Source organism: Mytilus trossulus, chromosome 1, assembly GCF_036588685.1.
Source record: "Mytilus trossulus isolate FHL-02 chromosome 1, PNRI_Mtr1.1.1.hap1, whole genome shotgun sequence".
Classification (NCBI taxonomy): Eukaryota; Metazoa; Mollusca; class Bivalvia; order Mytilida; family Mytilidae; genus Mytilus; species Mytilus trossulus.
Window position 1 is genome coordinate 53,953,391 of NC_086373.1, and position 13,894 is coordinate 53,967,284.

Below are 13,894 nucleotides of genomic sequence, written 5' to 3' on the forward strand. Positions count from 1 at the left end.
ACGATGGAATGTAGGATCGCTTAGTCTCGCTTTTTCGACTAAAGTCGTAGATTTGAAAAAAATGGATGGTCAAAAATGTTTTAAATCTTAGCATAGTATGTATTCATATGTTATAACATACTAATACATGCTATTTACTCTATTTCATTTCATATTCAGACCTTAATTTGAAAGTTATATTCTCACTAGCCATATCTAATTGAAATAATTTAAGATCTTTTCATTAACCAGCTCTTTATATCTTCAAATACTACTTTCTTATCTTCTTCTAGTTCGTTATGCAGCTGGTGATATAGTCCTTTGTATATCTGTAAGAAAAATACTTTTAAAATGTTACAGTAACAAACAAAACAAGAATCCGCACTATCATTTCTATGTTCAGTAGCCCATGAATATGGGATAAAATCTCTCATTTGGCATTTAAATTAGAGAGATCATATCAAAGGGAACATGCTTACTAAGTTTTGAAGTTGATTGGAATTCATCTTTATCAAGAACTTCCTTGACCAAAAACTTTAACCTGAAGCGGGACAGACTGATGGAGAAATGGACGAACCAACAAACTAACGGACAGACCCCGAGACCAGAAAACATAATGCCCATAAATGGGGCATAAAAATATATACACCACTGAAAGATATTTTAATGACATTTGCAGATATTTAGAAAATGCCTTTTATTCATATGATCCCATTCAATCACAAAATTTGCAATAGGTGTATTACACATTGAAATATTTACAGAATTAGTTACATTGTGTATATTTAACCCTTATCAAGTTTCTTATGTACAAAATCTGCAATAAAAGCATTAACAGTCAGTTATAACTCTTTTAATACTTATATAGGATAATCTGAATTAGTTAATATCAAGTGTGTCAAGTTTTATTTCATTAACTGGAGGAAATCATTTGCTGTTATACAATTTCTGAACTGTACATAGGCAATTTTCTGATTTTCTGAACTGACAAAGAGCAGTAACTCTGATAAAACATAACATTTCCCTCATTTCATTATGTTCAGGTGAAGCTTCTCCTTCTGAAAAATTGATGCTGTCTACAACTAGCTTTGTTCTTTCCAGTATTGATATGTTTGCCAGTTTATTGTCCCCTACCACCATTATCTACCTGGACCAAGTCAGGATATACAGACCATGCATACATCTTTGTTGTTTTACGTCAAATTTCTCATCTTGAGTTCTGATTGTAAAAGTTTCCCCCTTCAAATAATGACTGTGTTATTCCAGGATTGCCCCTCAGACTTTTCCTTTCTTCTAATATTTATAAATTGAAAACTATTTTCATATTCTAAAATCATAATAAATTGTTTCCCCCATACCTTTATTTCTTTATCTGTACTTTTAGCAAGTTCGTGAAACTTTATGGCACCTTCAACATCACATAACTTGTCCTCATCACCATGAAGTGCAAGGAAAGGCCACTCTACTGTTGACTGTTTCTCTTTTATTGTGTCCATTGCTTTTAAGAAACTGACTCCCCATCTAAATCAAAAGTAATCAAACAAGTTATATTTTTTAGTGGTTCATTTGTTTTTTACATTAATCAAGCTGTTAATTTTCTTGTTTGAGTTGTTTAACAATTGTAATTTCAGGGCCTTCTTAGCCGACTAGCCAGTTTTGGCTTTGATCATGCTTAGCTCATTGTTGAAGGGTGTATGGTAACCGGTAGTTGTTAACATCTGTGTCATTTGGTTTCTTGTAGAGAGTTGTATCATTGGCAATCATACCACATCTTCTTTTTTATATTTACATAATATAATGGTCTTTGTGACATCACAATACAGGTTAAGCAATACTTATCATTAAGGAAAGGGCTGTAAAGTTTCGACATTAGCAGAATACTGTAATAGGTTCAAAATCAATTACTCCAGGTCTAATATGGGACAATTTAAAAAATTTCACATTTACAATTTATCATATCTGTACTTACCTTGCTTTCAGACCATGATGCCAGACCAATGGATCATCATCATATTTTTTAACCTAAACATAATGGACAGCAAATTAAAACATTGTTTCCCTGTACATTTTTTTTAAATTAACCAATTAGAATATAACTTCAAACTTCAAACTTCTATTCCAAATTTATAATATCTTATCTATCATAGAGAAATTTTGCAAAACAGAAACACAACTGTGAAAGTTAATGTACACAGGAAGAAATTACAGCAAATAAATACAGCTTATAAAATAATAAATTACTTCATACTAAATTAATTTATACAATTTCTTTTTTACTCAATGAAATATATCAAAAAAGAACAAAATATCCTGTGGATATTTTCATAACTTGTTAATATACAATAACACCAGAAATACAAGAATGTGCATCCTTCAAAACTACAAAGCTTCAAAATAAAATTATCAAAAATCCGATTTTTGTATGATGTTTAGTTGCATAACTTTATATATAGAGTGGGGTGCTCATTTTCGCCTTATCTTTCCATGTTTTCTTCAGTTTATGTTCAGGTCTTTATGTTTTTGAAGTATACTGATATTTTTATATGAAGATAACTTCAAATGCAAAATATTCTTAGCTTGAAAACGTGTTTGTTTTGAGTAAAATCATCTGAAAAGTTGGATTAAAGGGTGTTTGAAATTTCCTATTTTTTGCCAACGGGGGACACATATTCGCCGTTTTTACATATCTATTTAAAACCAAATAACTGCACCTTTAAATAATATTTATCAAATAAATTTCATTATAGACGAATAGCAGACATTTGAAAGGTGTAAAAAAACTGACATTGAGGGCAATCATTCAAAGGATTACTAAGGAATGCTTCTTTAAACTCATTTTTGTCATTCATGAAATTGGCTGAGAATCGTTGTCCATTTTCGGTCCTTTGCTGTAACTGACAAAATTTAGTCTCATTTTCAAAAATAATCATATTTGTTACAAAAATATAATTTAACGGCATATTTCTTCAATTTCAACCATCCATTGAAGTTTTTACACCTCAAAATCATAAAACGGTGAAATTGTGTCCACGGCGAATATGAGCGCCCCACTCTACATTTTATATGACAATACTTTTCTGAATTTAGAGTGTGTAAATAAATGATACTTTTGAGGTCTAATAATAAAAATTTACACACAGACAAAAGAAACAATAAAATGAAGCAACTTAGATCAAATATTGTGTTCACTACAGTAAACTGTAAAAGAAGTACAAATGTAATATATAATCAGATACCAAATATACATTTTAGATAGAACTCTTATGAATTATGGATAAACAAGAAAGAGTAACAGCAAAATGATGAAAATATTATTCTAGATATACATTCAACTATTTGCACTGCACTAGCAGATATATTTTTTGAATATCATAAAAATATAGTTTATTTCATGATGTTTTGTCACTTACAGGATTTTATTTTGTTGGCTGATATATTATAGTCACTTTTGAATTATTCACAACTTTTTTAGTATAAGAAAAGATCATGTATATAGATAGAGCCTGAAATTATGTATTTTTAGACCATATGAAGTATACCATCCTTTTTCTGTTCTATTCTGAATAATTGCAGGGCATTTTATACAGCATATTTTTCATGTTTTTAAAATATTATAACAGTGAATAATACAGAAGATTAATTAGGCTTTTTTTTAGTGCATTGTAATTGTAACAAATTTTTCAAATTATCTTGGGGCATTTGATTAATTGTAGGTCTGTTGTAACTCTTACCCTATTTTCCTCATCAAGTGCATACATATATATATATACATTGTTGGGTTGATGTTTAGACGAGTTGCATATATATGTATATATATATAACTCGTCTAAACATCAACCCAACAATGTTAGATCTGTAAATTTGCTTTCGCAAATTTTTGGTTCTTCCCTCGCCGGGATTCGAACCCATGCTACTGTGATATCGTGACACCAAATCGCCTGCACTGCAGCCGTCCCGCTAGACCACACGACCACCTGGGCTCTCAAAAAAAATTGTGTCCACGGCGAATATGAGCGCCCCACTCTACATTTTATATGACAATACTTTTCTGAATTTAGAGTGTGTAAATAAATGATACTTTTGAGGTCTAATAATAAAAATTTACACACAGACAAAAGAAACATTAAAATGAAGCAACTTAGATCAAATATTGTGTTCACTACAGTAAACTGTAAAAGAAGTACAAATGTAATATATAATCAGATACCAAATATACATTTTAGATAGAACTCTTATGAATTATGGATAAACAAGAAAGAGTAACAGCAAAATGATGAAAATATTATTCTAGATATACATTCAACTATTTGCACTGCACTAGCAGATATATTTTTTGAATATCATAAAAATATAGTTTATTTCATGATGTTTTGTCACTTACAGGATTTTATTTTGTTGGCTGATATATTATAGTCACTTTTGAATTATTCACAACTTTTTTAGTATAAGAAAAGATCATGTATATAGATAGAGCCTGAAATTATGTATTTTTAGACCATATGAAGTATACCATCCTTTTTCTGTTCTATTCTGAATAATTGCAGGGCATTTTATACAGCATATTTTTCATGTTTTTAAAATATTATAACAGTGAATAATACAGAAGATTAATTAGGCTTTTTTTTAGTGCATTGTAATTGTAACAAATTTTTCAAATTATCTTGGGGCATTTGATTAATTGTAGGTCTGTTGTAACTCTTACCCTATTTTCCTCATCAAGTGCATACATATATATATATACATTGTTGGGTTGATGTTTAGACGAGTTGCATATATATGTATATATATATAACTCGTCTAAACATCAACCCAACAATGTTAGATCTGTAAATTTGCTTTCGCAAATTTTTGGTTCTTCCCTCGCCGGGATTCGAACCCATGCTACTGTGATATCGTGACACCAAATCGCCTGCACTGCAGCCGTCCCGCTAGACCACACGACCACCTGGGCTCTCAAAAAAAATTGTGTCCACGGCGAATATGAGCGCCCCACTCTACATTTTATATGACAATACTTTTCTGAATTTAGAGTGTGTAAATAAATGATACTTTTGAGGTCTAATAATAAAAATTTACACACAGACAAAAGAAACATTAAAATGAAGCAACTTAGATCAAATATTGTGTTCACTACAGTAAACTGTAAAAGAAGTACAAATGTAATATATAATCAGATACCAAATATACATTTTAGATAGAACTCTTATGAATTATGGATAAACAAGAAAGAGTAACAGCAAAATGATGAAAATATTATTCTAGATATACATTCAACTATTTGCACTGCACTAGCAGATATATTTTTTGAATATCATAAAAATATAGTTTATTTCATGATGTTTTGTCACTTACAGGATTTTATTTTGTTGGCTGATATATTATAGTCACTTTTGAATTATTCACAACTTTTTTAGTATAAGAAAAGATCATGTATATAGATAGAGCCTGAAATTATGTATTTTTAGACCATATGAAGTATACCATCCTTTTTCTGTTCTATTCTGAATAATTGCAGGGCATTTTATACAGCATATTTTTCATGTTTTTAAAATATTATAACAGTGAATAATACAGAAGATTAATTAGGCTTTTTTTTAGTGCATTGTAATTGTAACAAATTTTTCAAATTATCTTGGGGCATTTGATTAATTGTAGGTCTGTTGTAACTCTTACCCTATTTTCCTCATCAAGTGCATACATATATATATATACATTGTTGGGTTGATGTTTAGACGAGTTGCATATATATGTATATATATATAACTCGTCTAAACATCAACCCAACAATGTTAGATCTGTAAATTTGCTTTCGCAAATTTTTGGTTCTTCCCTCGCCGGGATTCGAACCCATGCTACTGTGATATCGTGACACCAAATCGCCTGCACTGCAGCCGTCCCGCTAGACCACACGACCACCTGGGCTCTCAAAAAAAGAGCTTTCGGTGGCCATATGTTACCTTTCCACGTCAGTTTTAATCTAGCGGCGTACTACAGTACATGATATATAAGGCATGAAGATGTTATTGTTACAGATCAGCTAAATTATCTATAGTAAAGGATCCTACAAATTAATGTAAGATACAGTCACAGAAAATAATTATATTCATAAGTACGTCTGAGTCAGTGACAACCCTACAACAGATGTATCCATCGGATCGCCATCAATGATGGTGATACATGGCTGTGTACATAATGTATATACAACTCGTCTAAACATCAACCTAACAATGTTAGATCTGTAAATTTGCTTTCGCAAATTTTTGGTTCTTCCCTCGCCGGGATTCAAACCCATGCTACTGTGATATCGTGACACCAAATCGCCTGCACTGCAGCCGTCCCACTAGACCACAGGACCACCTGGGCTCTCAAAAAAAGAGCTTTCGGTGGCCATATGTTACCTTTCCACGTCAGTTTTAATCTAGCGGCGTACTACAGTACATGATATATAAGGCATGAAGATGTTATTGTTACAGATCAGCTAAATTATCTATAGTAAAGGATCCTACAAATTAATGTAAGATACAGTCACAGAAAATAATTATATTCATAAGTACGTCTGAGTCAGTGACAACCCTACAACAGATGTATCCATCGGATCGCCATCAATGATGGTGATACATGGCTGTGTACATAATGTATATACAACTCGTCTAAACATCAACCCAACAATGTTAGATCTGTAAATTTGCTTTCGCAAATTTTTGGTTCTTCCCTCGCCGGGATTCGAACCCATGCTACTGTGATATCGTGACACCAAATCGCCTGCACTGCAGCCGTCCCGCTAGACCACACGACCACCTGGGCTCTCAAAAAAAGAGCTTTCGGTGGCCATATGTTACCTTTCCACGTCAGTTTTAATCTAGCGGCGTACTACAGTACATGATATATAAGGCATGAAGATGTTATTGTTACAGATCAGCTAAATTATCTATAGTAAAGGATCCTACAAATTAATGTAAGATACAGTCACAGAAAATAATTATATTCATAAGTACGTCTGAGTCAGTGACAACCCTACAACAGATGTATCCATCGGATCGCCATCAATGATGGTGATACATGGCTGTGTACATAATGTATATACAACTCGTCTAAACATCAACCCAACAATGTTAGATCTGTAAATTTGCTTTCGCAAATTTTTGGTTCTTCCCTCGCCGGGATTCGAACCCATGCTACTGTGATATCGTGACACCAAATCGCCTGCACTGCAGCCGTCCGGCTAGACCACACTACCACCTGGGCTCTCAAAAAAAGAGCTTTCGGTGGCCATAAGTTACCTTTCAATGAAATTTTTATCTACATGTACTGCAAATCATGATTTTGAGCCTTTAAATTAAAATATTTTGACATGAATTTATTAAGATATTTGGTACAGTTTACCATGGTTTACCTTCTAAACAGTTAGGTGCTAAATCCACGCTGGTGTTACCTCAAAACAACAGTGCTTAAACAAAAATGTTAGTGAAAAGAAGTTTAATAACATGAAAAGTAAGTGCAGAAGAAAGAAATTTATATCACAGACAGGTTTATATTACTTTTAAATATAAATATAACATAAACATATGTGCTACAAACACCCAGGAATACAGAGATATTGTTATCAGAAAAAGGAAATATCTTCTATAATACAAAAGTAAATTGCTAGATACTTGAATTTAAAAGTTGCTGAAGCATTATACAATGTAGTTATTTTTTTGCCAAAAATCATAAAGGAGTAAAAATATTATTATAAGTGATTTTATTGTCTTTAATGCATGGTTGACAATAATAAGATGAACCACTTGAAAAGAACTGATAAATTTCAATGAATATATTACAGTAAAAAGATTTTCCTTTCAATTTTTAATCTAAAACTTTCAATTTTCTGTCTTGAATGATCCCTAGGGCATTCATGGTCAAGAGTTGACATTTGAAAGATTCCTGCTTTATGGAACATCTTTTTAAGAAAGAGAAATATTTTTTTCTGAGTGTTTGCCATATTTTCATTTGATCATAGTTGTGGTAGTGTTTGAGTACATGGTTATATATCAAAACATATTAATCTAATGAAATACACTTTAAAAAAGTTACTTTCTGTTCAAGATTTCAATCTTACTGCAACAAGAAACACCTATATGCCAAACAGTCAACAACAAAAAAAATCTTAAGCAACACCTAGCTTTTGAAAAAGATGACATCAGCAGTTAGTAATATAATAGCGACACACAGTAACATTAGTTGAACATGTAAAACTTGGTTCATTTACCACAGCAGCATCTCTTGACAAGCCTTTTGAGTCAAGCTTTATGACACACAGCTGTGGAAGTATTTTAGCTGCTATCTTGCCTAAGAAAACCTGAAAAGTATACGGCAGAAAACACTTTTGAGATGAAAAACATGTTACCTATCATAAATGGGAAAATTAAATACAGATAAGGATGTTGAATTTTTTAAATGTTTGTATCCGCATATTAACATGTAAAGCTTAAATCAGTGGTGGTCTGCAAGGCCTTACTTTAAAAGATAATAATTGGAAACCAAAATTTCATTCACATTTCATAAATAACACTGCTGTAACTGTGTCCTTTGAATGAGCGACTTAAAAATTAATGGCAGTATTTCCCAAACGGTACCATTTGTCATTTTCCAACAAATTTTATGTTTGTGGGGAAAATATTGATTATTCTCAAAAGATTTTGCACTGAAAATAAAATGAATCACTCACTATGAAGTCTTCATCTTAATAATCCTTTTTATCATCATCTGTGCACAAATTTGTCCCAACTCTGCCAAAATTTCTGACCCACTGACCCTTTAAAGTTTTGGTTAGAAACTCTAAGCATACATTTTTTTTTTTTCATCTTTATTGGTTGATATAAATATTCTCTTCCTCAATTAACTGTTTATTGAAAATGAAGCACAATAAAGACACATTGTATGTTTCTTAACATTACTTGAATCTTCAGATAATGGTGTTGCATCAAGGAATTCTATGAAATCACAAGTTTCCTATATATGTCAATAGCAAATCCTTAAAATAGTTAATACCACAGACATCTTTATTTAAAGTGTCTTTTATAAAATACGAACCTTCACTGGAGATGCTGCATCTGGACTTGGAATGAGTGCTGGACCAATTAATATCACACCATTAAAGTAATCTGGTCTCTCTAGTCCACATAAAACAGAAATAGTCCCTCCCTACATAAAAGGAATTAATGATGTGTCATGATAAAGAAAATATACTTTAAGACAGACTTTTCTCTAAATTAATTTCGTTAATCTACTCACATGATGTGATATTTATTTTGAATTGTACTGTGGATTCATTTATTTTCGTGGGTACCAATTTTCGCGGATTGCGAAAAACTCACATATTCGAGGATATTTAAATTCGTTGCCTTGGAAAAGTTTGCATGCATTCCTTTTGTAAATTTGTATTTCGTTGAACATTTAAATTCGTGGTTTCCCTGTTTCCACGAAATCCACGAAAATTGGTATCCAACGAATATTAATGAATCCACAGTATACTACAAGCTTTAACAATCAGTTTTAATCAACTAAGTAGAACAAAGAAGATGAGAAAATTGAAGTTTTAAGACTGGTTTAGATATAAATAAATGGAGAATATGTACATGGGACACAGATAAAGGCCCCATTTGCACTTAATGACAACATAAATAACAGTAAAATTGAGGCAACCTAATTTAGAACTTACAGTGTTTTGTAGTTAAAAGCATAGTGTATAAGTATAAAAGTTAACAAAAAATTAACATTCAGACAGTTCATGTTTACAGTCTATGTGAATAGTGATTGGTCATTAATGGGATAAAACAACAAAGCTGCCTAAACTATGGGTTTTGTATAAGGAATTTAAATATCTAGTTACTCAAACCTATTTTAATAAAAGTAAGGAATATATGCATGTCTGAAGAAACATATACAATGTGCTATAAAAAATGAGACAAAACAGACATGTGATAAATAAACATTAATTTTGCTTAAACTCTTTTTACTTTGTTTACTAGATTTGGACATTTTAATAATTTATACCGAGTACATAGTTAACAATTACCATAGAATGACCAATAATAAAGACAGGAGTATTGTCAGGGAAGTTTTTCTTAACTCCGTCTACATGCTGGAATACATCATTTACATATGTGTCAAAAGTCTCCACATGTACTCTATCTCCATCACTCTGTCCATGACCAACTGTAAAATATTATAAAATTAAATTTTGGCTAATGCAGAATTTCAGTTTTATATATCTCTTTCATAATGATATTCTGCTTTCTGTTGACTTAACCATGTTAATGTGGTTTAATTTATGTCTAATAATTTCAATGTTTAACATATTTAATGGATCATTGTACATGTACATGTAACAGGCTATTACTTGAACTTGGAATTATTTTTAATTATGGAATTTGCATAATTTTGATGTTTATTCTGTATTATAATCTTTTGAGTGGAGCAGAACAGTTTCCACACAAAGTAATTTGTATAGATACTTACTATAATAGTGTTGTGCGTGGCACAGTACATTCTATTGAAAATGTGCCATCTTCTTTGTAATAGAAAGTGTTGTGCACCGCACAGAACATTTTTTATGCAGTACGAAAGCCGCGTATTTATTCTGTACCTCCTTCCATATGATGTAACGGACAGAATATCAAGGGCAATAATACCATAGTTCATATACATGTAGATACGCGCACATTGCAGTCTATCGTGGATTTGTTTGTGTCGCGTACGTGTGAATTTTATTTGTTTTCAGAATAAAAAACAGTCAAACTGCGTAATATGTTTATTGAATCCCTATGAATACAGAATATAAACATGGAATTCATCAAAAATTTCCAGAACAATAATTTATGCAAATTCCATAATTAAAAATAATTACAAGTTCAAATAATAGCCTGTTATGTGTTATATATAGATATTAAATTGATATTACATTGAAATTATTAAAGACATAAATCACATTAACATATTTAAGTCAACAAAAAGCAGAAAATCAAAGACATACTGTTCATTTTTTCTGTTTGTGACATGTACTTTTTTGTGTATTAAACATGTGAGATAGCAAAATGATTTACAAATAACTTGGGAAAATATGATTTTGATCTCTACCTACATGACCTACATCATGTACATGTGTCCAGTTCCAATTTTATTTATTTGATCTTACAATTTATAAACAAAAATGTAAGAAAGAAGAAATATATCTGAAAATTTACAATTCAAATTTTATTTCATTTCATGTTTTCCATATTTATGATATTGTTCTCCTGAGAGCTGTTGGAAATCCAAGATATTTTTACCCTTCTTGAGTATATGATATAATGTTGTTTTATGTAATGTTTTGTAGACTGTCATGACTGTTATTTAGGTGTTTTTTTTTTGCCTTGAATTTGTCTGTCTCTGTTTACTTATATATGAGTTTTTAGTTCTCCTTTTTGGCATTTATATGACATTTTTTTATACATTGATATATATACATGTACTGTCATATGATTTAAACAGCAAAAAATACTTTAAAAAGCAGGTCAATATAAATCTTCTTTAATTTAGAAAACACTTATCATTCATTTGTCATTTCTTATTGGTCAATTGGAATATTATTTTTTGCTAACTGATGGGGGGATTTATAAAGCATGATGGTGAGCTTTAATCTAACAGACATAGTGCAATCCATCAATCCACTTAAGCTTCCCTAGAAGGGGATCTTATAACATAACTGTCAGTAAAAGTTTACCATGATCATGTGCAAAAACATAGAATCCATTTTCTATCAAGTACATGGCAAGTTCTGTGTAACATAGGCAATGTTCTGCTGCTCCATGACAAATGAATACAAGTCCCCTAAAATTAAAACATGTCATTAAAAATGTTCAAATTAATATAATACCATATGTTCAAAATTTAAAATGACAAATACATTGTACCATGACGACAGAAATATTTTTTTCTCTTGACAAGACCAAGCCATGTTACAAAGGTTAGATTCCCAAGTTCCCAACCCAACATAAAAAGGGGGGAAGGGATCCAACTATACATTTTGTATGTCTTTATTAAAAGCATTGATCATCCAAAAAAAAAGGGTCTGTTCCAACCCCACAAACCCTCACCTTTGGCTCTACTGACTGACCTTGTACAACTTTCTTGTTATTGTTCCCAATATATAACTCTATTTCAACAATCAAAGTTACATAAATCTTTCTTTATTTACTAACTGGACTTTAATGATTTTTTTAATACTTTTCTAATTTACATTATATACATGTATCTATTTAACAACTTTAAACATAATCAAAGTGACTGGAGTGCAAAAGTTGGTGAAAGTGTAAATGGTCATATTTTTAATAGTGCCAGAGAGGGCCCTGTGAATAGGAAATAAAGAATTTAAATTTGAATTACTAGACATTACAAAGGTTCCTGTAAATTTTGAGTAAATTGACATCATAATACATGTACATGTAATAGTGAGCATCTCACACCCTTATGGAAAGTGATTGTTGTGTGACTTCAATTGTTCAAAAGACATATTCTCAGGTAAAGAGGCACATATTTCCAAATGACAAAAAGGTCTAATGTTTACAATGTAAAAGAGGATGTGGTGAGAATCATATGGATTGGACTTCAGAGTAATCTCGGACTACCTTGGATAGGCTGCATGACTTTAACTATCCACATTCATCCTTATCTGGGAAAAACATATAGCTTTAACACACTTTTATATATATAAATATAGAGCTATATTAACTCAAACAGCACATTACAGATCATTACAATTTACAGATAACCTGTTTATCATCAAATTATTATCAAAATGAATCAACGTCTTTTTCGCTTGTTTCAATCTAAATAAACAAATTACCTAGTTGGAGCACTGTCTATTTGTTGCTCTTCATTCCAGTAACGACAGTATAATTTTTTCCCATCATTATTTACTATTTTCTTCTCAAATCTTTCGATTGTATCGGTTGTCATTTTCAGGGACACTACAACGATGGGGAAAAGAAACGAGTGAATTGATTGCGTGAACTTGTAATAATCTTCCTCCTAACAAGGATCTATGAAAAGATAATCAATCTTAGGCCTATCGCACCGCAGGTAATTTTATATCACGTTGTGATTACTTTAGCGCCTTCACGTGGTGACCCCTATGAAACCACAGGGGGAAGTAAATTCCATAGAGGGTTCGTGACGCGGTAATGGTAATGTCATCTATTACTTGATTATATAATGTTGTTGTGTTTCTTTGAAATAATTATATTTAGTCAACAAAACGCATAAGCAAAAGTCTAGCGTGCGATAAATTTGTTATAAGGTTAACTACTGACCCCTACGGATCCATAGAGGGTGAATAAAATCAATATATAAAGGGGGATTCAGCCTCCCTTCTCCCCCTATGGATTTTAATAACCCTCTATGGATCCGTAGGTGGTCAGTAGCGAACCAAATAACTTATAATATACTTCACATCTGCAAATTAAATTATGCAATGCGATACAATGAAGTTGTCAGACGATTCAATAGTTATCAAAAGTACCAGGATTATAATTGTATACGCCAGACGCGCGTTTCGTCTACATAAGACTCATCAGTGACGATCAGATCAAAATAGTGAAAAAGCCAAACAAATACAAAGTTGAAGAGCATTGAGGACCCAAAATTCCAAAAAGTTGTGCCAAATACGGCTAAGGCAATCTACTCCTGGGATATTCATGTCAACACCGAAGTGCTGACTACTGGGCTGGTGATACCCTCGGGGACGAAACGTCCACCAGCAGTGGCATCGACCCAGTTGTGTAAATAGTTATCAAATGTACAAGGATTAATTTTATACGCCAGACGCACGTTTCGTCTACATAAGACTCACCAGTGACGCTCAGATCAAAATAGTGTAAAAGCCAAACAAATACAA

At 31.7% G+C, this 13,894-nt stretch overlaps 1 protein-coding gene across 1 annotated transcript; it reads right to left on the minus strand.

Moving 5' to 3' along the window:
• On the minus strand, positions 1-13,010 carry LOC134708640 (monoglyceride lipase-like). Its single transcript, XM_063569290.1, has 8 exons — positions 12,845-13,010; positions 11,723-11,829; positions 10,037-10,176; positions 9,052-9,162; positions 8,228-8,317; positions 1,949-2,001; positions 1,338-1,500; positions 1-308 (listed from the first exon to the last, which is right to left on the minus strand). Exons 1-8 carry the CDS (start codon positions 12,955-12,957, stop codon positions 210-212), a joined length of 876 nt encoding a protein of 291 aa, XP_063425360.1. The 5' UTR covers positions 12,958-13,010; the 3' UTR covers positions 1-209.
• Positions 13,011-13,894: the final 884 nt, after the last annotated feature.

Coding starts and splice junctions, on each gene's coding strand:
- LOC134708640 (XM_063569290.1), bottom strand. CDS start 12,957: ATGACAACCGATACAATCGAAAGATTTGAGAAGAAAATAGTAAATAAT. Junction 10,177..11,722: donor TGTTTTTGCACATGATCATG/GTAAACTTTTAC, acceptor AATATTTTACAG/TTGGTCATGGACAGAGTGAT. Junction 9,163..10,036: donor TTATTATTGGTCATTCTATG/GTAATTGTTAAC, acceptor CCTTTTATGTAG/GGAGGGACTATTTCTGTTTT.